Here is a 24,667-nt window from a genome sequence, read left to right on the forward strand (position 1 = left end):
TCCTTGTCTCCTTGGTAACGCGTACCGGAAGCTTGCAGCGCGGCTTATTAGCGTAGGAACTGACTGAGAACTGAACAGAGTGGTGTTGGCACAGGAGGGGGTGAGTTACTGGTTCCTCTCCAGGTCATTCGCTTGTGTGCAGGGCAAGTTTTAGGCTCGGGCATTTGCCCTGGGCCCTCAGAATCGGGGGAGGGGGCGTATTGTATAGTGTAATAGTGTTAGATATTGTCTGTATGTACCTCTGGCCTGTCCTGCCTGCTGCCCTCCGCCTGGGAGATACTTAGAGTTAAGCACCTTGTGGGTGCCACACTGATGCAGAATGTTATTTGTCTGTGAGCTAGTGTCTGGGGCACAAACCTACTGTGGCACAACTGCACCTTATACCCCTACATGGGAAGTTCGGTTGGCCGGTAGTAATCATGGAAACCAAGAGCTATGTGTTTACATTCCGAACCCTCATCCCCCTGAGCGCTTCAGTGTCCGTTTAGAACATGGGTGCAGAACATGGGTGCAGAACATGGGTGCAGAACATGGGTATAGAACATGGGTGGATGTGGAACTGCTGTGTAGAACATGGGTGGGTGTGGAACTGGAGTGTAGAACATGGGTGGATGTGGAACTGCTGTGTAGAACATGGGTGGGTGTGGAACTGCTGTGTAGAACATGGGTGGATGTGGAACTGCTGTGTAGAACATGGGTGTAGAACATGGGTGTAGAACATGGGTGGGTGTGGAACTGGAGTGTAGAACATGGGTGGGTGTGGAACTGCTGTGTAGAACATGGGTGTAGAACATGGGTGGGTGTGGAACTGGAGTGTAGAACATGGGTGGGTGTGGAACTGCTGTGTAGAACATGGGTGGGTGTGGAACTGGAGTGTAGAACATGGGTGGGTGTGGAACTGCTGTGTAGAACATGGGTGTAGAACATGGGTGTAGAACATGGGTGGGTGTGGAACTGGAGTGTAGAACATGGGTGGGTGTGGAACTGCTGTGTAGAACATGGGTGCAGAACATGGGTATAGAACATGGGTGGATGTGGAACTGCTGTGTAGAACATGGGTGGGTGTGGAACTGCTGTGTAGAACATGGGTGTAGAACATGGGTGGGTGTGGAACTGGAGTGTAGAACATGGGTGGGTGTGGAACTGCTGTGTAGAACATGGGTGGGTGTGGAACTGCTGTGTAGAACATGGGTGGATGTGGAACTGCTGTGTAGAACATGGGTGGATGTGGAACTGCTGTGTAGAACATGGGTGGGTGTGGAACTGCTGTGTAGAACATGGGTGGATGTGGAACTGCTGTGTAGAACATGGGTGTAGAACATGGGTGTAGAACATGGGTGGGTGTGGAACTGGAGTGTAGAACATGGGTGGGTGTGGAACTGCTGTGTAGAACATGGGTGTAGAACATGGGTGGGTGTGGAACTGGAGTGTAGAACATGGGTGGGTGTGGAACTGCTGTGTAGAACATGGGTGTAGAACATGGGTGGGTGTGGAACTGGAGTGTAGAACATGGGTGGGTGTGGAACTGCTGTGTAGAACATGGGTGGGTGTGGAACTGCTGTGTAGAACATGGGTGGGTGTGGAACTGCTGTGTAGAACATGGGTGGATGTGGAACTGCTGTGTAGAACATGGGTGGATGTGGAACTGCTGTGTAGAACATGGGTGGGTGTGGAACTGCTGTGTAGAACATGGGTGGGTGTGGAACTGCTGTGTAGAACATGGGTGGGTGTGGAACTGCTGTGTAGAACATGGGTGGATGTGGAACTGCTGTGTAGAACATGGGTGTAGAACATGGGTGTAGAACATGGGTGGGTGTGGAACTGGAGTGTAGAACATGGGTGGGTGTGGAACTGCTGTGTAGAACATGGGTGTAGAACATGGGTGGGTGTGGAACTGGAGTGTAGAACATGGGTGGGTGTGGAACTGCTGTGTGGAACTGGAGTGTAGAACATGGGTGGGTGTGGAACTGCTGTGTAGAACATGGGTGTAGAACATGGGTGTAGAACATGGGTGTAGAACATGGGTGTAGAACATGGGTGGGTGTGGAACTGCTGTGTAGAACATGGGTGGGTGTGGAACTGCTGTGTAGAACATGGGTGGGTGTGGAACTGCTGTGTAGAACTGCTGTGTAGAACATGGGTGGGTGTGGAACTGGAGTGTAGAACATGGGTGGGTGTGGAACTGGAGTGTAGAACATGGGTGGGTGTGGAACTGGAGTGTAGAACATGGGTGGGTGTGGAACTGGAGTGTAGAACATGGGTGGGTGTGGAACTGCTGTGTAGAACATGGGTGGGTGTGGAACTGCTGTGTAGAACATGGGTGGGTGTGGAACTGCTGTGTAGAACATGGGTGGGTGTGGAACTGCTGTGTAGAACATGGGTGGGTGTGGAACTGCTGTGTAGAACATGGGTGGGTGTGGAACTGCTGTGTAGAACATGGGTGGGTGTGGAACTGCTGTGTAGAACATGGGTGGATGTGGAACTGCTGTGTAGAACATGGGTGGGTGTGGAACTGCTGTGTAGAACATGGGTGTAGAACATGGGTGGGTGTGGAACTGGAGTGTAGAACATGGGTGGATGTGGAACTGCTGTGTAGAACATGGGTGGATGTGGAACTGCTGTGTAGAATATGGGTGGGTGTGGAACTGCTGTGCAGAACAGGGTGCTGGGAGTGTAGCTCAGGATTGCGCCTTTACTATCCCTGGCGCAGGGCATATTGTGGGAAGTGTGTTCACAAAGCAGAAAAAAGTAACCATGGGAGAAGCTTTTAGATGGTACTGGCTGCTTCTGCTTCAATATGTCTTTTGCTATTATCCATTTAGTATTAGGCTATCGCCAACAACAGTAGTATCTAGGGGCTTAATTATACATGTAGTTGCTAAATTGCACCAATGCAGTAACTTATCACAACCAGTTAGAGCTTTGCTTCCATTCTCTAAATGATCCCCAACCAGTGGCTCAGGAATAACATGTTGCTCCCCGTGGCCTCAAAAAACACGCTTATTTTTGAACTTTCTGTCTTAGAGCCTGCCAGGCCTCATTGGGCTACCAAATAACTAATCATGCTTCTGTTGCTTCCCAACTATTTTTATTTTTTATAAATGCTGCTCATGGGCAGAACTCTGCTCTAACTTGTATTGGAAAGGCTAATGGCTACATGGTAGCTATTGGCAACTGCTCTTGTATTTAGCACCTATCCTGTCCTGCATCTGAATCCCAGTTGGGGAAAATTGTCATGTTGTACAGGAGAGAAAACCAAACTGCAATCTACTAAGAATATACACTCACCTAAAGGTTTATTAGGAACACCTGTTCAATTTCTCATTAATGCAATTATCTAATCACCCAATCACATGGCAGTTGCTTCAATGCATTTAGGGGTGTGGTCCTGGTCAAGACAATCTCCTGAACTCCAAACTGAATGTCAGAATGGGAAAGAAAGGTGATTTAAGCAATTGTGAGCGTGGCATGGTTGTTGGTGCCAGATGGGCCGGTCTGAGTATTTCACAATCTGCTCAGTTACTGGGATTTTCACGCACAACCATTTCTAGGGTTTACAAAGAATGGTGTGAAAAGGGAAAAACATCCAGTATGCGGCAGTCCTGTGGGCGAAAATGCCTTGTTGATGCTAGAGGTCAGAGAAGGGTATTAGTATGGTGTTCCTAATAATCCTTTAGGTGAGTGTACATAAATATACATTTGGTCGTGCTTTATTCATTTCTAACCATCAAGTAAACGGGCACACACAACACGTTTCAGCCAATGACAATCCATTATAATGTATAAATCTTAATAAGGGACACATCACCTCAACTGTGTTTAAAATATGATGTTTTCTTTTATACAGACCATTCAAATTCTGAAGTTAAATATCGGCTGCAGGAATGGTGCGCTTACACGTTAAGAAGGGAGACGAGAGCCAGTTCTTGTTTGACACATCTGTTACTGTGTCTGTGGAAGAACTGGTCAAACAGATAACTGCCATATACAATGGGAGACTTAAAGTTGAACGGATTTGTTCAGGTAAAGGATGTACAAGTAGAATTTGTTTTGATTTTGCTCCTCAGTCTTTGCATGTCAGTGGCTGATGCAGAGAGCACCCAACAAATAAACGTGTGTTCTCAAAACAAATCCTTTAAATTTTATACTTAAGCTGGAAGCTGCCTTACTGCTTTCCTCTGGGTTATGTAGGGCGGTCATTTAGAGATTATTATGGAGCATCTGTACTCCATCTGATGCAACTTCCAATTAACTTCATGTGCAAAAATAGTTTGAAACTTGATTAAGTAAATTATATCTTCTGCTTTAACTCTTGGAGTATTACTGTCTTTGTTGTACTTAATGTAATACGTTCAATTTCCAATTCCTCTATTTGTAGAAATGGCAGAGCTGGCAGAACATGGTATCACCATGCCTCCTAATATGCAGGGACTTGCTGATGAGCAGATTGAAGACCTTAAATTAAAGGACGAGTGGGCAGAAAGATGTGTACCAAGTGGCGGCAGTGTATTCAAAAAGGATGAAATTGGACGAAGAAACGGCCATGGTATATTTCTGTTTATCGTTATTGTGGGGTATGGGTAGCATTGAAAGTGTTTTTATTGACACATCTATTTACCACAAATGACACCAATGAGCTTTCTTTGAGCAGACTCTGCACATTACCACTGTTATGTCACTGATGTTGGATCCTACAGTTTAACTTCAATACCAGGTCCTGTTCACCACTTAAAGGGGTAGTTCATCTAAAAGTTAATTCTTAGTATGCTTTAGAATGCCCTATTCTTAGCAAATTTGCTAAGATTTGATTAATTATTGTTTATAGTTTTTGAATTGCTTTCTTCGTCAGCAGCCAAAAACTGTTGCCCTGTGAGGCTAATAATTTTATGATTACTTTTTATTACCTATCTATCTATTCAAGCCCTCTCCTATTCATCTTCCAACCTCTTGTTCAAACCACTGCCTGGTTCCTAGGGTATAAAAGACCCTAGCAACCAGGTAGCTGCTGAAAGTTCATTTTACTTGTACTTTATGTTTTGGGCTTCTGTACCAAGGACTCCACAGCCCTTTAGCAGGGAAGATCTTTGCCCCAAAGATGCCCCCAGTAGCCCCCCATCTTCTTTTCTGCTGATTCCCTGCCCATACTCTGTGCTGCTGTCACTTACTGAGCTTAGGGACCCACTCACAATATACTGTGTGTAGAATATAAATGTCACAATATTAGGCTGACTAGTAATTAATACAGATAATTACTATATGGCAGCTCTTAAACCAGTGCAGTTAGCATCAGAATTAAATAATCAGCCCTGTAGCATAGTGGGACTCCTGAGCAGCAGTTGTATGTATGATGAATGTGGGGTAGAGCAAGTTGGCAACAGTAATACTTTATTTCAGTATTATGCAAACTTCAGCTGTTGGAGAAATACAACTTCCAGCACCTACTAATGGCCACAGTATGCACATTCTATCTGGTCTATCTGGTTTTTTTAAATTCAGGCAAGTTTATTGAGAAGATTATACAGCAGTTTCAGCATATTTACATCACATTGATGAGGCAGAGTTACTCAATGTAGTAAGGTTTTAGTATATGACATGTTTTGCAGTAACAAAAGTTGCAACAGCATTTGAAAATACATTGTAACCTTTTCTTTTGCATGTGTTTTCCTTTCCCTTGTCATTTCTGACTGTTTCCCTCTGGCTGTTGCCACATATTACCGTTTACAAACATATTATCTTAAAATGCTTTAAGAAAATACCACCGGTAGCTCTCTTAAGTGGATTTTTCTAGCCATTTTCCGCATATTTTTTTGTGTTCTTTAAGGAGCTCCTCTATTTTTATATATAAGACTTTCCAGTGTACATAGGTGTTTGACTTCAGAGAACCAATGTGAATAATTGGGGGGTGTTGAGTCTTTCCATTTCCTTGTTATTGCTTTTTTTTTGCTAAAAATAAACATTCTCTGGTGAATACACTAAGATGTTGTGTGAGTAGTTCTTTGAGTCCTATGCCTAGCAGACACACGTGGGGGGTTCTTGGGAGTTTCACCTCTATGATCAGGTCTAGCTTATTCAAAACCTTAGTCCAATATTTACCCAGGACCGAGCATTCCCACACCATATGCATTAGTGTGGCGTTCCCTACATGGCATCTAGGGCATTCCGATGTTGTATTTGGGAATATTTGATGCAGCTTAGCTGGAGTGTAATATGCTCTATGTACAAGATATAGTTGTATCATCCTATCTCTATAGTTAAGTGATGCTGTGAGGGGAGATTCCAGCACCTCATCCCAACATCATCTAGCGTGCCCAGGTCTGTTTCCCATTTTCCCCTTAGTTTCTCTAGGAGTTTGGTCCTGGCCTTTCCACAGCTAAATAGGAGCTGTCAGCTTAAGAAATAATTACCAAATTCTTTCCTATTGTGCTAGTTAGGCAAAATAAACTTTACTTACACTATATAAATTATATAAACGGATTGTCCTTCAGTCTTGGAATTCACAATCGCAGAAAGCAGACAGGCACCATTTTGTGGGTGCTTTAATTAAGACAAGATTTCATTTATCCCAAAATTTTGTTTATGCACCAGAATGGGGTAATTCATGCCCATGCACAGGATACACAATTAGAGACCAAGAGTCAGGAGGGAGAATAAGAAGTATTCAATGGCATGTAGGAAGTGCAGAATGGAAAATGAAAGTAACGGTTAGCCTGCATCTATGAGACATAGAGGCTTGGCAGGCAATATATGATACCTTTAGAACAGGAAAAAAATAATTTCAAGTTTAATTTAAAAAGGACTCTTATTATACAGCCTCTTATTATGCAGCTATTTTTGTCTGGATGAAAGGTCCCCTTTAATAACCTAATATAAATTTGTCATTTAAAAGCTCTGTCAGCCTACACAATACTGACTTTAGTTATCTACTGCCATTTGGATTATGTATGCAGATTACATGCTGATGTGAGTTTGTGTTTATGTGCAGCACCAAACGACAGCATGAAGAAGGTTCTGCAGAAAACAATGGAGGAAGCAAAAGCATTGATATCTAAGGTAGGTTTGATAATGATTTCTAAAATTCTGTTGGTTTTATACAGGCATTGGACCTGTTATCCAGTATCTTTGGGACCTGGTGTTTTCTAGATAAGAGGTTTTTCCATAATTTGGACCTCCATATCTTTTATGTCTACTAAAAAATGATTGTAACATTTGATTAAACCCAATAAGATTGTTTTTCCTCCAGTATACCTTCAGGTACCAAATTATGACAAGGCCATTGCCCATAGACTCCATTTTTATTAAATAATTCACTTTTTTTTTTAATTATTTCGTTTTTCTCTAATAATAAAACAGTACCTGTACTTGATCCCAACTAAGATATAATTACCCCTTATTGGGGGCAGAACAGTCCTATTGGGTTTATTTAATGGTTAAATGATTCCCTTTTCTCTGTAATAATAAAACAGTACCTGTACTTGATCCCAACTAAGATATAATTACCCCTTATTGGGGGCAGAACAGTCCTATTGGGTTTATTTAATGGTTAAATGATTCCCTTTTCTCTGTAATAATAAAACAGTACCTGTACTTGATCCCAACTAAGATATAATTACCCCTTATTGGGGGCAGAACAGCCCTATTGGGTTTATTTAATGGTTAAATGATTCCCTTTTCTCTGTAATAATAAAACAGTACCTGTACTTGATCCCAACTAAGATATAATTAATCCTAATTGATGGCAAAATAATCCTGTTGGGTTTAAATTATTTTTTAACAGACGTAAGGCATGGAGATCCAAATTATTATTGAGTCCCCTTATTCATAAAATCCCAGGTCCTGAGCATTCTGGATAACAGGACCCATACCCGTACAAGTTGCTGTTTTATTATTACAGACAAAAAGGGAATAATTGTTAATAGAATTATTTGCATAAAAGGGACCTTATGGGAGATGGTTCTCCCATAATTCTGAGCTTTCTGGATAATGGGTTAGGAGATAAGGGATCCTATACCTGTAGTAAAAGGTTAACTTAGGAACTATTGGCAAGTGTTTTGATACAATCTCTTTGTCTTAGAGTTCAACAAAAGTGATGCACATATTGCAGTGATGCATTATATTGTATATGCTTTGTGCCTTATAGAAACAAGCTGAAGCCAATGTGTGTGTTACTCTGGAAATGGTGAAAGAGGCCACAGACCAACTGAGAGGTGCCGCAATGATCGTGTATCCCATGGGACTACCTCCACATGACCCCATTCGAATGGAGTTTGAAAATAATGAAGACCTTTCAGGCACACATGTACGTACTCAAAGCCATTTGTTGCCAAGGATGCCTGCAAAATGGCTGCCTCATCTTGATGTGGCCAGGCTTAAGAATAGAACACCCAGTTTGCCCTACCTAATTTATTCATTATCAGTCCCATTAATTACAAGAGTAGAGTATTTAGTTGTCCAGAGAACCATGGAGACAAAATAAACATGCAATCAATGACAGTATAGCCCTTGTTCTTTTGCTCACAATTGCTGTGAACTGAATAGAATCCAGGATTAAAGGAATGACTTTTACATTTCACTAATCCTTTAGAACTGCTAAAAGCCAAACAATGGATGTCCTTGCTGTACTGCTGTTTTGTGCTCATTTTTGCAAAGTCTACATTCTTGCATTGCTGTGATGCTGACAAGGTTCTAACTAATTGCCTACTGTATCCCCCTGGACAGTTGTCCAGTTAAGGAGGGGCACCTGTTTTTTTTTTTTTTTTTCCTATGTTTTTATGGAAGTTGTTTAAAGGAGACGGAAAGGTCACCCTCCCAATGATTGTAATCACTGACCTGATACACTGGGATTCATGTGAACAAGCGATCCTCTTCCTTCACTCATCTAACTTTGGAATCCCAGAGCCGCCGCATATGCCAACTTTCTTGTTTAATTTTGGCTTTTCCCTCTACTATGCAAGCACAAGTGGCTCAGGGGTGAAAGAAGGAAGAGGGTCGCTCAGTTTTCTGTATCAGGTAAGTGATTTACCATTTGGCACCTCCCAGTGATTGCAACATTCCTTCTCTTTTAAGTCCTTGATGTTTGCTATTAACTACTCGTGCACTACTCATGTAGCTGCAGCATTTAGATCAGTGGTTTACACTCACTTTATAGGACAGGGACCACGCATTTAAACACCTGCTTCTGAATTTTTACTCAAGCCAAAGCACATCACTTTTAAAGAAATATCCACTTGTCTAGGCTCCAGCGAATGCATAGGGTAACTTCCTTTTCTATACAAGGTCCCCTCGACAGGAACCTGCTTCCCTTTAACACCGGTTTCAGTCTCCGTTACATTGGGCTTCTTTCTCAAAGACTGAGGAAACACTCACTTTTCACTCCTGGGTGATAAAGGGTTAAATGTATACCCTTTCAATACATTACCCTAATCCTATGTCATAATGAGTGCATTGGGGCACTTGCTTATTATGCATGTCCCAGGAGCTCCCTCCAAATGTAAGTTGCGTAGCACCTTCTTCAAGAGATACTATTGTTTCCCCCAACCAATGTGTGGGCTCTGTTAACCCAGTTCCCTGGCTGTACTGTCACAACAAACCAGGAATATATATTTTTCCTTACTTTTTTTCTGGCAAAACTGTCAGTCACCGATTCCATGTTCTCTGTCATGCTATATGAACAGACTGAGCAGGTAAGCTGTTACCTACAAAGCATTTCAATTGAAAAATGTTTTTCTTAAATAGGATTTATAGAAAACATTTCACGTTTTGTGTGGTGTCCCCTTTGTGTACTTGTCTGTTAGGACTTTGTAGTTAATGCCTTTGTTCTCCATTACAGGCTGGACAGTTGGTCATAGAAGAACCGGAGTCTCAGTTGTGGTGGGCTGGAAAAGAGCTGCAGAGGAAACAGAAGCTGTCAGATTATGTGGGGAAAAATGAGAAAACAAAAATTATCGTTAAAATTCAAAAAGTGAGTGTTATTTTTATTATAATATTCACACCCCCTGCTAATGTGATAGGGGTACCACCTATAGTCAAAGCATTACAGCATTAAACCATTCCTATCTGTTTATTAAAATCTACTATACAGTAGGTGCAACAACTGTGTCTGATATGCACCTTCCTCTAAACAATATTCATTCATTTTTACAGTATGATATGTTAGTAAGCTGTGTAACTAATTATTCCTGATAGTAATAACCTGTATGTTGGAGCCAAATCTTTCATCACTTTAATTTATTCATAGACATTTGATTGGCTTCAGATAACATCTTCTTCTTCTTCTTAAAAACCCTCAGAGAGGTCAAGGAGCCCCAGGGCGTGAACCAGTTGTATCTGAGGAAGAGCAAAAGAAGCTGATGATGCATTATTACAGACGACAGGAGGAACTCAAGGTATGATCTTTATAAATCACTGCTACACTGTAGAACACTGCTTCATTTTTAGGGTATTGCATCTGTTTAGCACTACAGCATAAATGTCATGCTAGAATGCAGCTTTTTGCTATAGGTCTTCTTTGCAGTGTCAGGGTTGTCATCACATGGGGCCTCTCAGGTTGGCACTTACTCCCTGCCTGCGACCAGCAGGACTGGTTAAGGAAAGATATGAAATTAGTTATTTGTGGTTTCTGTTGCAAAGAACAACTTTGGAACAGGTTGTCCCTGTGACACTGAATACTGACCAGCAGGTGGCGCAGTTGGTACAAAATTCATTATATAAGCTGTATCTTTTTTCCCAGCTGAAGATTATAGTAAAAATGAATTTTCAGACAATATACCAATAGCCTTTGCTATTGCTTTTTTCTAATGACTTATGGGTAATGTCACACAGAGAGCAGAGTTCTGTCTTCCTTCTTTTCAGAGTCAGTGAGAAATGTGACAGCTGTGTTATGTCCTGCTAAGTGGGGCCACAATCTTTGAGCAATACCTGCCATCACTGAGCAGAATAAGTTTCCATTTCATGCAGGTTTTTCAGGGCAAGTAAATGGCAAACATGGAAAGGATGGTGGCCAAAAACTAATTTGGACATATCCTGTACTCCAGGGGAAGTTATGGGGTCTTGAAGTGGATCTGGTTCTATCCAGTGAGCCCACATTTATAAGATATATGTGATAGTGTAGGGGGAAAGCTTTGTCAATCACAGCTTCCCATGCTGTAATTGTTTCCTCTCTAGATGACATCCAGAGTACTTTAATTGTATTTTTAGGGTACATACACAATATACATATTAGAGTTTGTTGTGGGCTATGGGGCTTTTCCTTGTCTTTAACCATTTTTAAATCTTTTTTTCCACAGAAACTTGAAGAGGATGAGGATATCTCCTATATGAATGCAGAGTGGGCAGACAGTAATTCATTAAAAAGGCAGTTCCAAGGGGTGAAAGATATTAAGTGGAAGCCTAGATAAGAAACATCCTTACCGGCCAGTGTGTCTGAATGTTAATATATTGTATCAAGTTAAACTGTTATCTGCCTTCTAAACCTAGCAATAAATTATATATTTTGTTTCTTATGTTTGGCTTCTAGTATTTTTTTATATGTTTGATATATAAATATTCATTTTTGATTACCCGCTGCATAAATAAAACTTGACATTTTCTATTGCAATGAGTTAGGCCAATAAAATGAAAGTGCACCCTATATTACCTCAACATTTATTATAATAAAAACATATAAGGCTAAACCTGTTACTATAGATAGGAGATCGGATATCAAAGATAAAAATTTTTGGTTCTGTATATAAATGGTTCCTAGTAATATAAAAAAAATATACCGTATATGTGTATATATAACATATGACAGATTTGAGATCCAGCCATTTGCAGTGGTATGATGTTATAGAAGTTGGTATGATGTTATAGAAGTTGGTCTCTATGATGTTAATGGCTTCAATGGCGTTAGGTGGAACAGCTTTAAAATATTTTTACAATTGGAACTTTGTGTTTGCTCTTAGATCAGCTGTGTGTGTGGTCAGTGGCAGAGACATGATGCACAGGGCCACTGTCCCCGAGCAGCTGCACACATGCTATAGTCTCCCCTGTCTGAGCTACTGTCTGTTATTCTCTGTACAGAAATGTTCTGCCATTTGTCTTTTCCATATGACTTTCTTCCTTTCACCACTAGAGGTCCCTCTAAACTCGAACATGATCCAACTGCTTCAAGTGCGTCAGACATTTATGTAATAGAAGCCTTTCAACGTATTCCTTTCCGTTGCTCATAATCATTTAGATTTAGCTCATTGGAGAACATAAAACAGGGGCCTGGATTTCCATATGGGCCATGAAATTAATATAAATTAAGCCTTTTCCCCCTGGCTTCTCCTGCAGAGTGGCAGCGCTGTGATTGGCTGCATGTATTTGCCTATATTACTCACTGAGCATAGTTGTGTCTAAGTCTGACAGTAACTTAGCCCTGCTTACCACTTTGAGTCTAATACAGTATAAATGGCTGCTACTTGGCTCATATGGAATCTACTATACAAGTCCCATTCAGGAGAGGCCTCTCCACATATCCAGAGACTGCACCATTTATAAAGGCCTGCTATAGATTACACCCCGGGATCTTTTATACTCTAGGGCAGGGATCCCCAACCAGTGGCTCGTGAGCATCATGTTGCTCCCCAACCCCATGGATGTTGCTCTTAGTGCCCCCAAACCAGCTAATTGTTTTTGAATTCCTGACTTGGGGGCAAGTTTTGGTTGAATAAAAACAAGATTTCCTACCAAATAAAGCCCCTGTAAGCTGATAGGGTGCATAGAGGCCCCTAATAGCCAATCACAGCCCTTATTTGGCTCCTCCATGAACTTTTATGGTGCTTGTGTTGCTCCCCAAGTCTTTTTACATTTGACTGTGGCTCACGAGTAAGAAAGGTTCCTCATTGGAGCTTCAGCTGTTAGTGCTACTTACCTACAACTGACACCAAATTATAACTCAGTTAGGGCTGCAGTGCTGTGGACAATTTATGCCTTTCCCCCACAATTAGTTGTTGCTAAAACCACTTTTACTACTGGTACTTGTGTCACAGCTTACATATAGTTGTGCCCGGTGCTGGTCAGTGCTTACTGCCTTCTGTTTTGAAGCACCTATTGATGCAGGGGAAGTCTGGTTCTACCACTACCTCCTGACCAGGTGGAATTCTGGGAAAAAAATGTTGTACTGTGGGGAAAAAAAACATGGCAATTGTGCTAAATATTGCATTTTGCACATTGTGTCTAGGTAAGTAAATGTGCCCTTTTGTGTGCATAGAACGTTCCTACTTATTGAATTCTTGTAGGAATTGGAGTTGCCATGTTGATTAGCAAGTCCTAACCATTGCATGTATTTGAGCCATGAATAGTTTATGCCAAACTGGTGTTTAGGGATAACACCTAAGCCAAGGCACTATAGGGGGTATTACCCATAAATATCAATACACATAGTGAAAAGGTACATTTCCTTCACTTTACCCACTTGTCAGAGACTGTTTTGCCAATTTTAGTGGGAATTTGATTTTCTTTTCTCTGCTCTTTCCTTGACTGCCAGTGTTGCTAGGGATCCAAGGGCAAGTCTAAGCCAAAGCAGGATGTTTGTAATTTTATAACCCAGAAGCTTAGCAGAAATGACTGAGAGAACAGAATGTCTGGAAAGGTTTCTGTAACCGTAACCTGTTCAGCGCAAGCGTGACGCGCAACAAAGGGGTTAAGCCACAAAGCTGCCGTAGGATTTTGGATAAGGTCTAGAGACATTTGCAAAGGGAACAATCAGATTATTATCTCATGCTTCTCCATACTGTACAAAAGATGAAAACCCACCTCGTACTGTGAATTCCAATGAGACAAAACAAATGATGGAACTTGCTGACATAATGGAATTATCCCGGCCCAGAACAACCTTCAGATCAGAGTTAATGTCGATTAAACGGATGAAATAATAATAAATTGGCAGGAAAAGCTCATTTTGCATGAATCTGCTGTTTAATGCTGAATAAACAGCCGGAACTAGAAGCAGAAACTCGGGATACAGTAGTTAATGAGTATTATTGGCGGCTTCCACATCTACACATGCTGAGGTGGCATAGAAACTGGGGGTGTAGCTGATAGCTGGGTTGCTTGGTACAGGTATGGGATCTGTTATCCAGAATACCCGGGACTTGGGGTTTTCCAGTTAAGGGATTTTTCCATAATTTGAATCTCCATACCTTAAGTCTACATAAAAATAATTTAAACATTAATTAAACCCAATAGAATTGTTCTGCCTCCAATAAGGATTAATTATATCTTAGTTGGGATCAAGTACAGGTACTGTTTTATTATTACAGAGAAAAGGGAATCATTTAACCATGAAATAAACCCAATAGGGCTGTTCTGCCCCCAATAAGGGGTAATTATATCTTAGTTGGGATCAAGTACAGGTACTGTTTTATTATTACAGAGAAAAGGGAATCATTTAACCATGAAATAAACCCAATAGGGCTGTTCTGCCCCAATAAGGGGTAATTATATCTTAGTTGGGATCAAGTACAGGTACTGTTTTATTATTACAGAGAAAAGGGAATCATTTAACCATGAAATAAACCCAATAGGGCTGTTTTGCCCCCAATAAGGGGTAATTATATCTTAGTTGGGATCAAGTACAGGTACTGTTTTATTATTACAGAGAAAAGGGAATCATTTAACCATGAAATAAACCCAATAGGGCTGTTCTGCCCCAATAAGGGGTAATTATATCTTAGTTGGGATCAAGTACAGGTACTGTTTTATTATTACAGAGAAAAAAGAAAACATTCTTATACGTTAGAATTATTTGCTAATAATCGAGTCTATGGGAGCTGGCCTTCTCATAATTCAGAACTTTCTGGATAACGGGTTTCCAGATAACAGATGCCATACCTGTACAGCAGCCCCTATAAATGTCCATGCTTCTGATTGGTCCCTGAATCTCCCTATCCTTTTCATTGTGACTAAGGAACAGTGCACCAACTGCAGGACCCCAAAGACAAAATATTTCTGTAACGCTTCTGCACAACAGCCTTTGTCCATATTTATTTTATATATGCACATGTTGATATCACTTTAAAGAACCAGGGTTGCCAGAAATACTTATAGAATGACCAGTTCAATTGGTCTTCATTTTTTCTTTTTTAGTTTTTTATTTATTTGTTTTCTTCTTCTGACTCTTTCTAGCTTTCAAATGGGGGTCATTGGCTCTGGAAGCCAGAAACTAATGCTCTGTGAAGCTACAACTTTATTGTTAGTTACTTTTTATTCAGACCCTCCCCTATTCATCTTGAATTCCAGTAATATGGACCCTAGCAACCAGATAGCTGCTAAAATTCCAAACTGCATAGCTTCTAAACAAAAAGCTAAATTTAATAAAAAAAAACACATATAATAAAAAATATGACGACCAAATGCAAATTGTTTTTAGAATATCACTCTCTACATCATAAAGCTTTTTTTCCTCTTATGCCTTTCAACCACTGAACCATGTAATGAGACTTTCATTGGCTTTTCAATTATGTCACCCTATTGCTGTGGTTTGATCCTATCAAATGATTTCCAGCTGTACGTTATTATGTTCAGGCCCACTCTTAGGGTTTATATGGAGTATAATAACTGCCCTATGGGGCGGCTTCTGACACAGAGCTTAGTTTTCTCTATTCTTATCACCACAATTGAATATAACTAAAAGAACTTGCTGTAATTTGCTAATGTAATGTGGCAATGAAGGAGAGACTAAAACATTCCAGTGAATAACCCATAATCTTTGCAATTGCAAGATATTATTCCAATGCTGATCCACAGCTGGGGCCCCATTTAGTTATAGGAATGAAAGGTTATTATGTATGTGTGTATATATATATATAGAGAGAGAGCGAGAGAGCAACCCCAAGAAGAGTCCGTGTTCCTCTGTAAGGAATATAGCATCGGCCCCTGCTTTTTCTTCTTTATATAATGAATCTCCTGTTTGTGCCATTCTCTCAGAGGCTGTATCTCTAATGAACCCCAATACGAACTATGGAGTCTCCCATCCTTGCTGTGGAGCTTGGAGTGGCCCCTGGAGAATAGACTGCCCGTGTGTTAGAGAAACCTCTCTTCATAAGGATCTGCTTCTCATTAATCCTCCTGCCCAGGAGCACAGCCCTACCGGGGAATAGGATTCTGAGCTAATTAATGGGGCTGGGGTTTTGGGGGAGACAATATACCCTATAGTCAAGCTGCTCACCCCCACAAAGGCCAGTGGAAGGGCCTCAATCAGAGGGACAATGATCAGCCATAATGAGAATGGGAATAGGAACCCAAGAGAATGGGGTTTATTGCAGCCACAAGTCGTGGGTCGCTCTTAAGTGGGCTCTCTGCAAGCTCAGGCTCTCAAGGGTTGTGTCAGACAAAGGGGCTGCCGAGAGGAATAACCTCTAATTGCTGCCTTCTCAGGAACAGTCTTTCCCACGTAGGAATGAGAGTGATTATATATCAGCCACTGCCAAGTAACCCCAATGAATTTATGGATTGAAATAAAGCTCAGCTCTCCATTAAACTCCCATCAACTTTCCATCAAAATCACTGAAATATCTGTGAGGATTTAGTAACGTCATATTAAAAACATTTTTGGATTATTATTTCCATATTAGTATGAAATGAACATGTAATACATTATATCGGGGCTGCTTGTATGTACAGCTGTATGGGTAGCGCTACCTGGGGTGTTAGAGATGCTCTTGGGGAAGGGACATATTGCCAGGGACTGAACTGAGCGGGCGTTTGTCCATCCGTAGCAGAGTGTAGGACTGTGGCACCTTGTGAGACTGTGCCAGGGGTTGATAGGATTACCATTTATCATAAATCTGTTCATGCTTTATTGATCTTTATGTAAAGTAATCTTGGTTACTGCAACTGTGTGTGTTTTATTTTCCTAGTAGAACTCCCCTGAGGTGTACTCTCAGTGGCCACTAGGTGGAGACACAGCGCTGTAAATCCCAGTTCCCAGTTCATAGCAAAGAGACTTGCCTACCTGATTGCCACAGAAACTGCGCCAGAGGGAAAGTGATGCTGTTCTATGGGAGTGTGCCAAGAAAGGGTTACATATGTATAACCAGTGGCGTACACCAGGCCCCCCCTTCAAAAAATCTATGGGGTCTACAGCGTGCACCCTCAGTCTTCCAATCCCTGCTTGTTTGCTGACATCTGGCTTCTGCCTGCCCCTGCAGAAAAGGAACAAGTGGGCAGCAAAGGAACAAGCGGGCAGCAAAGGAACAAGCGGGCAGCAAAGGAACAAGCGGGCAGCAAAGGAACAAGCGGGCAGCAAAGGAACAAGCGGGCAGCAAAGGAACAAGCGGACAGCAAAGGAACAAGCGGACAGCAAAGGAACAAGCGGGCAACAAAGTTGCAGGGAAGGAGGAATCCTGCTATCCAGGCCCCTTGTTCCCCAGACCCCAGGGTCGGCTGTATAATAGTTACTAAAAGCACTGTTAGTGTACTCAGCTGTCTGCATTATACTACATAAAAGTACAAACAGGGAGGATAAGCATTATAATAAATACCTATAAATATACAGAGTATGAGACTTGTGGTAAGAGACGCGTGGTCAGTAAACCTATTTAATTGCGATTTGTAAATGCCTGAATGGTAAAGATGCGCTTCCCAATCACTTCTTTGGCATAATTGAAGTGTTTTTTGCCTTGTTTTTATTTTGCATGAAATTGCAATCACAATTCTGACACTATTTACAGCAAAACCTTTTTTTAAAAATGTACGTGTGATTTTAAAAATTCAATGTTTTGAGAAGGATTTGGTATTCGGTCAGTCCAAAGATGCATCCCTGCACTTCTTACAGTGGCCAAACACAGCCAGATCTGTTTGTTTGGAAAACTAGTGGATCTGGGCCAGATTTGATCACCTACATGCTGCACCAAATTAAGTAACGATCAGATCATCCATTGTTGCCTACACCGACCTGCCGGCTAAGGACCCTGGGGGCCTGGACCATGGGATCTGCTGCCTTTATAGATAGTGTTGCCACTTTTTCCCTCTAGTATAATGGCCTGTGTTGAGGGAGTAATGGCGGTGATGGGAGTGGGCATTTCAGGGTATAAAGTAGGCACATCAGGGGCAGCAGGTTAGGTGCAGCAGGGAGACAAACTTCAAAAATAGAGGGAATTAAAAATGTACTGGCAATTATATTACCGTGGTGGGCACGCAGTAGGGTGGGGATTGGGCTGGGATGGGGTGGATGTGCACATTGGGCCTCTCCAGAGATTTTCAGCCACATATCGTTACGCGATATAATTATAGTTTCCAAACCTGCCCTATTGATATCTGTAAGATTTTCTTCAGGCCCACTGGTGGGCCCCATACATGGGCAGATAAGCTTCCTCGAGATGATCATAGTGTAACTGTTAGAGACAGTGTCGGACTGGGACCCCAGGGGCCCACCAGAAAGCCTTAGACCATAGGCCCATGTTCCAAACTATTTTTCCTCCTTTGCTCACCCACCCTCTTTATTCTCCTAGTATCTTTTATTTACATGCTAGCATCTATTCTTCCCTCTATTTCCCCTCTTTCTTTCCATTCAGAAATAGGGAATGACCATGAAACAGGCCAAATGGGCAGGAGCAGGAGGGCCCACTGGGAGTTTTCCTAGTATCCTGGTGGGCCAGTCCCACACTGGTTAGAGAGGTAAATTAATTCTTTCCCTAATGGGCAAAATAACCCAAGCAGGTTTCCCTTCTGCCAGCCGTTAACAACTCCATTCCCTCTCAGCTACAAAGGAAGGGCAAAAGCTTGTTTGCGATGGGCTGTAATCTTTCTAAAGACTGTAATCCGCACATTACAAAAACCCGTGACTAAAGCTCTCAGTACATGTCATTATGGGGGACTGACAGAGAGAGGTGTGATGTGTCTGACAAATGTTTTATTATAGAGAAGTTCCCACCATTGAGGCGGCCTGCGCATCACTTCCTTGGGTAAACTACTGCTACGAGCCGCTGCATGGCAAAATCTGATTACAGCACTCCATTATGTCACATCAATTTGTCTTTATGCTAAGGAGCGGAACAACATTTGTGAATGAAGGGCCCCCCCGGGGAGAGAGAGGCAGAGAGGCGGCCAAAGCCTGTCACCACATCCATCAGCAGAGAATAAGGCTGCACATCAGTGCACTGATTGGCTCGCTGGCCCTGTACAATAAATGAAGATAATGAAGATATCCGCACCAGGGCCAAGAATGACTTTGCTGCCGCACTTCTCTCCCCGGCTAATGACTTTTTCCAAGAAAGACAGCATAAAGCCTGTGTTTAATTGCTCCAGGTAACGGCACAGGCTGTAACTTTCATTTGCTAACGTAGGCGCTAAATTGTCTCTATGCAGATATCCATAGCAACCAGTTAGCGCTCATCAATATAAGTGAAAGAAAACAAAAGCCTGATTGCTTTGCTATGGGTTACAGCACAGATACAATATCAAATCTATATATGTGGATCAGTCTCATTATTAGGCTTTATATGTAGATGTGCAGTAGCTGAGGCACAAAAAGGACACAAGTCTATCAGTGGTGTAACTAGATGTTACTGGGCCCCACAGCAAATTCAATTTAGGGCCCCTATATTGCATCGAATGCGGGCGCAGTATGCTGCGTTCACATCTGACAGTCGTGTTGCGTTGGATGGAAAAAATGATGTAGTTTACACATCCAATTCTTGTATCAGTCGCGTTATGTTTTGACGTGTGCGACTACATTCGATTAGTTGCATGCATCTTGTTGATTCGACACCATCCACGAAAAACATTGGGGTTTAGCCCTTAGGGGTTTTCTTGTTTTTTCTGCATCTTTTTTTGTTTTCTTGAAAGGCTGTTTAATAAATCACTTGGCATTCCTGGTTTTAGGGAAAGTGAGTTTAATTGTGGTTTGAAAAACCACAAAAATAGGAATGTTGATAAATGGGCCTCCCCGTGTACAAGAAAAGTGTATTCAATTTCACTGTTCTTCACTGTGGTAGAAATAGCAAAAAAACATGGATATTTTCTTTTTAACTCTTTTACTGCCAAGCACGTATGGCATACGTGCTGGCAGTAAAAGGGCTTAAACGCCAACGACGTGTCTCATACGTCGTTGGCGTTTAAGCGCTGCCCTCTGCAGCGGCGGCATGTGCCGCCGCTGCAGAGGGCTTCTAACAATGACAGCCCCCCTGGGCAATGTGCCAGGGGGGCTGTCATCAGGGTCCTGCGAACCGATCGCTCGCAGGACCCTCCAGGAAGCAGCAGATGCGATCGCATCGCATCTGCTGCTTCCTGCTTCCTCCCTCTCCCCCAGCGCCGGCCCAAATGACGAAGGAGGCGATCGGTCTTCAGGAACAGGTAAGGACTTTTTTTTTTTATTGCATTTACACACTTTTACACACTTATACACACATTTACATACATTTATACACACTTACATACATTTACACACACTTACAGCACACATTTTAGCATTTTTTTATTTAATTATTTTTTTTTTTTTTTTTCATTTTTCACACTTTTATACACTTATTTACACTCATATACACACTTACACACGATCACACAACTTTTACACATGTACACACATGTATACACAAACACTTTGGTTTTTTTTTGTTTTGCTTTTTTTTTTTTTTTTTTTTCATATTACCACTTTGTTTTTATTTTCTTTTACCTAAAAACTGTTTATTTTGACAGCGTAACTATTGGATCAGATATTCTGGCCACTAATTACACTGTCATGTAACTTATTTTGTTGTTTCACTGATTTGCACAATTTTTGTGGTTTTATCACATTTTATCCCTATATAAGTGTTCCTGATCTGTTTTTAGCGTAGCTTTGCCAGGTGTAACTTTGGTGTACAAAAATAACTTTACCTATTTTGAATTCATCAGAATGTGTACTTTCCAAAAATATATGGTTTTCTGGGGGTCACTGTATAGTTAGGGGGGGGTTACTGCACATAATACACTGACGGGGCTCTGTGTGCAAAAGCTGAGCTGGCAGGCGAGAAATCCTTATGCGCTATTTTCATTTAGGGTTCAGTACATACCGCAGACTTTGGTATATCTATGCATATTGGGCATCAAACTGTTCAGTAGGCCTCTGGTGTTCCTATTGGGGGTGATTTGCCTTTGTACGCAAGAAATTGTGTGAGATAAATGTGACAAATTGCAACATTTTTAGGCAATTTTCTGAAATGTCATAAAAACCAATAACTTTAGGAAAGCTCTGCAGATTGGTACTTTGGTGTAGAAAGGACTCTTTACCCTTGTTGGATTTGTCAGAATGTGTACTTTCCAAAAATATATGGTTTTGTGGGGGATCTGTATAGTTAGGGGAAGTTTTGGCACATAATACACTGACAGGGGGCTCTGTGTGCAAAAGCTGAGCTGGCAGGCGAGAAATCCTTATGCACTATTTTCATTTAGGGTTCAGTACATACCGCAGACTTTGGTATATCTATGCATATTGGGCATCAAACTGTTCAGTAGGCCTCTGGTGTTCCTATTTGGGGTGACTTGCCTTTGTACGCAAGAAATTGTGTGAGATAAATGCGGCAAATTGCAACATTTTTAGGCGATTTTCTGAAATGTCATAAAAACCGATAACTTTAGGAAAGCTTTGCGGCTTGGTACTTTGGTGTAGAAAGGACTCTTTACCTTTGTTGGATTTGTCAGAATGTGTACTTTCCAAAAATATATGGTTTTGTGGGGGTCTCTGTATAGTTAGGGGAAGTTTTGGCACATAATACACTGACAGGGGGCTCTGTGTGCAAAAGCTGAGCTGGCAGGCGAGAAATCCTTATGCGCTATTTTCATTTAGGGTTCAGTACATACTGCAGACTTTGGTATATCTATGCATATTGGGCATCAAACTGTTCAGTAGGCCTCTGGTGTTCCTATTTGGGGTGACTTGCCTTTGTACGCAAGAAATTGTGTGAGATAAATGCGACAAATTGCAACATTTTTAGGCGATTTTCTGAAATGTCATAAAAACCAATAACTTTAGGAAAGCTCTGCAGATTGGTACTTTGGTGTAGAAAGGACTCTTTACCCTTGTTGGATTTGTCAGAATGTGTACTTTCCAAAAATATATGGTTTTGTGGGGGTCACTGTATGGTTAGGGGAAGTTTTGGCACATAATACACTGACAGGGGGCTCTGTGTGCAAAAGCTGAGCTGGCAGGCGAGAAATCCTTATGCGCTATTTTCATTTTGGGTTCAGTACATACCGCAGACTTTGGTATATCTATGCATATTGGGCATCAAACTGTTCAGTAGACCTCCGGTGTTCCTTTTTGGGGTGATTTGTCTTTATCTGATCTTTATCAAGAAATTGTGAGAGATAAATGCGGCAAATTGCAACATTTTTATGCGATTTTCGAAAATGTCATATAAATCTGCAAACTTAGGAAAGCTTTACAGCTTGGTACTTTGTAGCAATAAGAAATATTTACCCATTATAGATTCGGGGGGATGTGTATTTTCCAAAAATATATGGCTTTCTGGGGTGAATGTACTTTTTTTGTAGCATTATCCCACATAAAGGATGTAAATGTGTTGATTTTGCAGGAGCTGAAATGATAGATCATATGGGGGTATGTTCCCATTGGGGCCCCTACATGCCACATACTTAGGTAAACCTATACATATTGGGCATCAAACTGTTCAGTGGACCCCTGGCGTTCAAATTTAGGGTGTTTTATCTTGGTACCTAACACTATGTGGGAGATAAGATGCTGCAAAGTGGAAGCTTTGAGGGGATTTTTGGAAATGTCATCAAAATTGCTAACTTTAGAAAAGCTGTGCGGCTTGGTACTTTGGAGTAGAAAGACATGGGTACCCATTTTAGATTCGGGGGAATGTGTACTTTCCAAAAATATATGACTTTCTGGGGTGAGCGTACTTTTTTGTAGCTTTATCCCACATATAATGATGTAAATGTGTTGATTTTGCATGAGCTGAAATGACAGAAATGACAGTATATATGGGGGTATGTTCACATTGGGGCCCCTACATGCCACATACTTAGGTAAACCTATACATATTGGGCATCAAACTGTTCAGTGGACCCCTGGCGTTCAAATTCAGGGTGTTTTATCTTGGTACCTAATGCTATGTGGGAGATAAGATGCTTCAAAATGGAAGCTTTGAGGGGATTTTTGGAAATGTCATCAAAATTGCTAACTTTAGAAAAGCTGTGCGGCTTGGTACTTTGGAGTAGAAAGACATGGGTACCCATTTTAGATTCGGGGGAATGTGTACTTTCCAAAAATATATGGCTTTCTGGGGTGAGCGTACTTTTTTGTAGCTTTATCTCACATATAATGATGTAAATGTGTTGATTTTGCAGAAGCTGAAATGACAGAAATGACAGTATATATGGGGGTATGTTCACATTCGGGCCCCTACATGCCACATACTTGGGTAAACCTATACATATTGGGCATCAAACTGTTCAGTGGACCCCTGGTGTTCAAATTCAGGGTGTTTTATCTTGGTACCTAATGCTATGTGGGAGATAAGATGCTTCAAATTGGAAGCTTTGAGGGGATTTTTGGAAATGTCATCAAAATTGCTAACTTTAGAAAAGCTGTGCGGCTTGGTACTTTGGAGTAGAAAGACATGGGTACCCATTTTAGATTCGGGGGAATGTGTACTTTCCAAAAATATATGACTTTCTGGGGTGAGCGTACTTTTTACTAGCTTCATCCCACATATAATGATGTAAATGTGTTGATTTTGCAGAAGCTGAAATGACAGAAATGACAGTTCATATGGGGTATGTTCACATTGGGGCCCCTACATGCCACATACTTAGGTAAACCTATACATATTGGGCATCAAACTGTTCAGTGGACCCCAGGCATTCATATTTAGGGTGTTTTATTTGGTTACTTTATGACCTGTAGGAGATAAGATACTATAGACTAGAAGCTTTGAAGCGATTTTTAAAAAAAATCACAAATTTTGATAAAAACCAATAACTTTAGGAAAGCATTGCGACTTGATAGTTTGGAGTAGACAGACAGTTGTGCCTATTCTGTATTCCCCAGAATCTGTTCTTTCCAAAAATGTACAATTTTCTGGGATAAACCTTCTGTTAGTGGAATTTTGGCCTTGAAATCCAAAGTATGCAGTTTTTTTGGAGCAGTGCTTTGGGAATTTGGTAGTGTACTGCTGGGAGTTTTTGACCTATACAAGTGAGAAATCTCCATAAAACTATATATATTTGGTATTGGCACGTTCAGGAGACATGGGACTTTCCAAATCAGTTGTATATTCGTGCATAAAATAATTTTTGTTTCTAGTATGTGTGATTATATTATGGAAAATTTGATTTTTTTTGCATTTTTAGACATTTAGAAGCCTATATCTTGTTACAGAATTGGAATTACACAAAAATTCTACCATATTTTGAAAGCTTAGGTTGTTCTGAAAAAAACGATATATTGTTTTCCTTGGTAAACTAAAAGTCCCCCCGAGGAAAGGCCCCTAAAGGGAAACAGTGCAAAATGTTCAAAAACTGTCTGGCAATACAAGTTCCGCTTTGACCAAAATGGCTGGCAGTAAAAGGGTTAAAGGTACATTTTTATTGTTTAAAATGGAAATAAACAAATCAAAAATAAAATTAAACATTAACAGAAACCCAAGTTGAGATATAGTAAAGTAAAAGTGACAAATGTTAAGGGGGCGCCCGTGCA

The 24,667-nt window shown here is 41.2% G+C and overlaps 1 protein-coding gene across 1 annotated transcript; it reads left to right on the forward strand.

The window, feature by feature from the left end:
• On the forward strand, window positions 1–11,499 carry cfap298 (cilia and flagella associated protein 298). Its single transcript, XM_004912148.3, has 8 exons — window positions 1–100; window positions 3,848–4,023; window positions 4,379–4,546; window positions 6,983–7,050; window positions 8,138–8,296; window positions 9,827–9,958; window positions 10,287–10,382; window positions 11,283–11,499. The coding sequence occupies exons 2-8, from the start codon at window positions 3,885–3,887 to the stop codon at window positions 11,391–11,393; spliced, it is 873 nt and encodes a 290-aa protein (XP_004912205.1). The 5' UTR covers window positions 1–100; window positions 3,848–3,884; the 3' UTR covers window positions 11,394–11,499.
• Window positions 11,500–24,667: the final 13,168 nt, after the last annotated feature.

Source organism: Xenopus tropicalis, chromosome 2 (genome assembly GCF_000004195.4).
Source record: "Xenopus tropicalis strain Nigerian chromosome 2, UCB_Xtro_10.0, whole genome shotgun sequence".
Lineage (NCBI taxonomy): Eukaryota > Metazoa > Chordata > Amphibia > Anura > Pipidae > Xenopus > Xenopus tropicalis.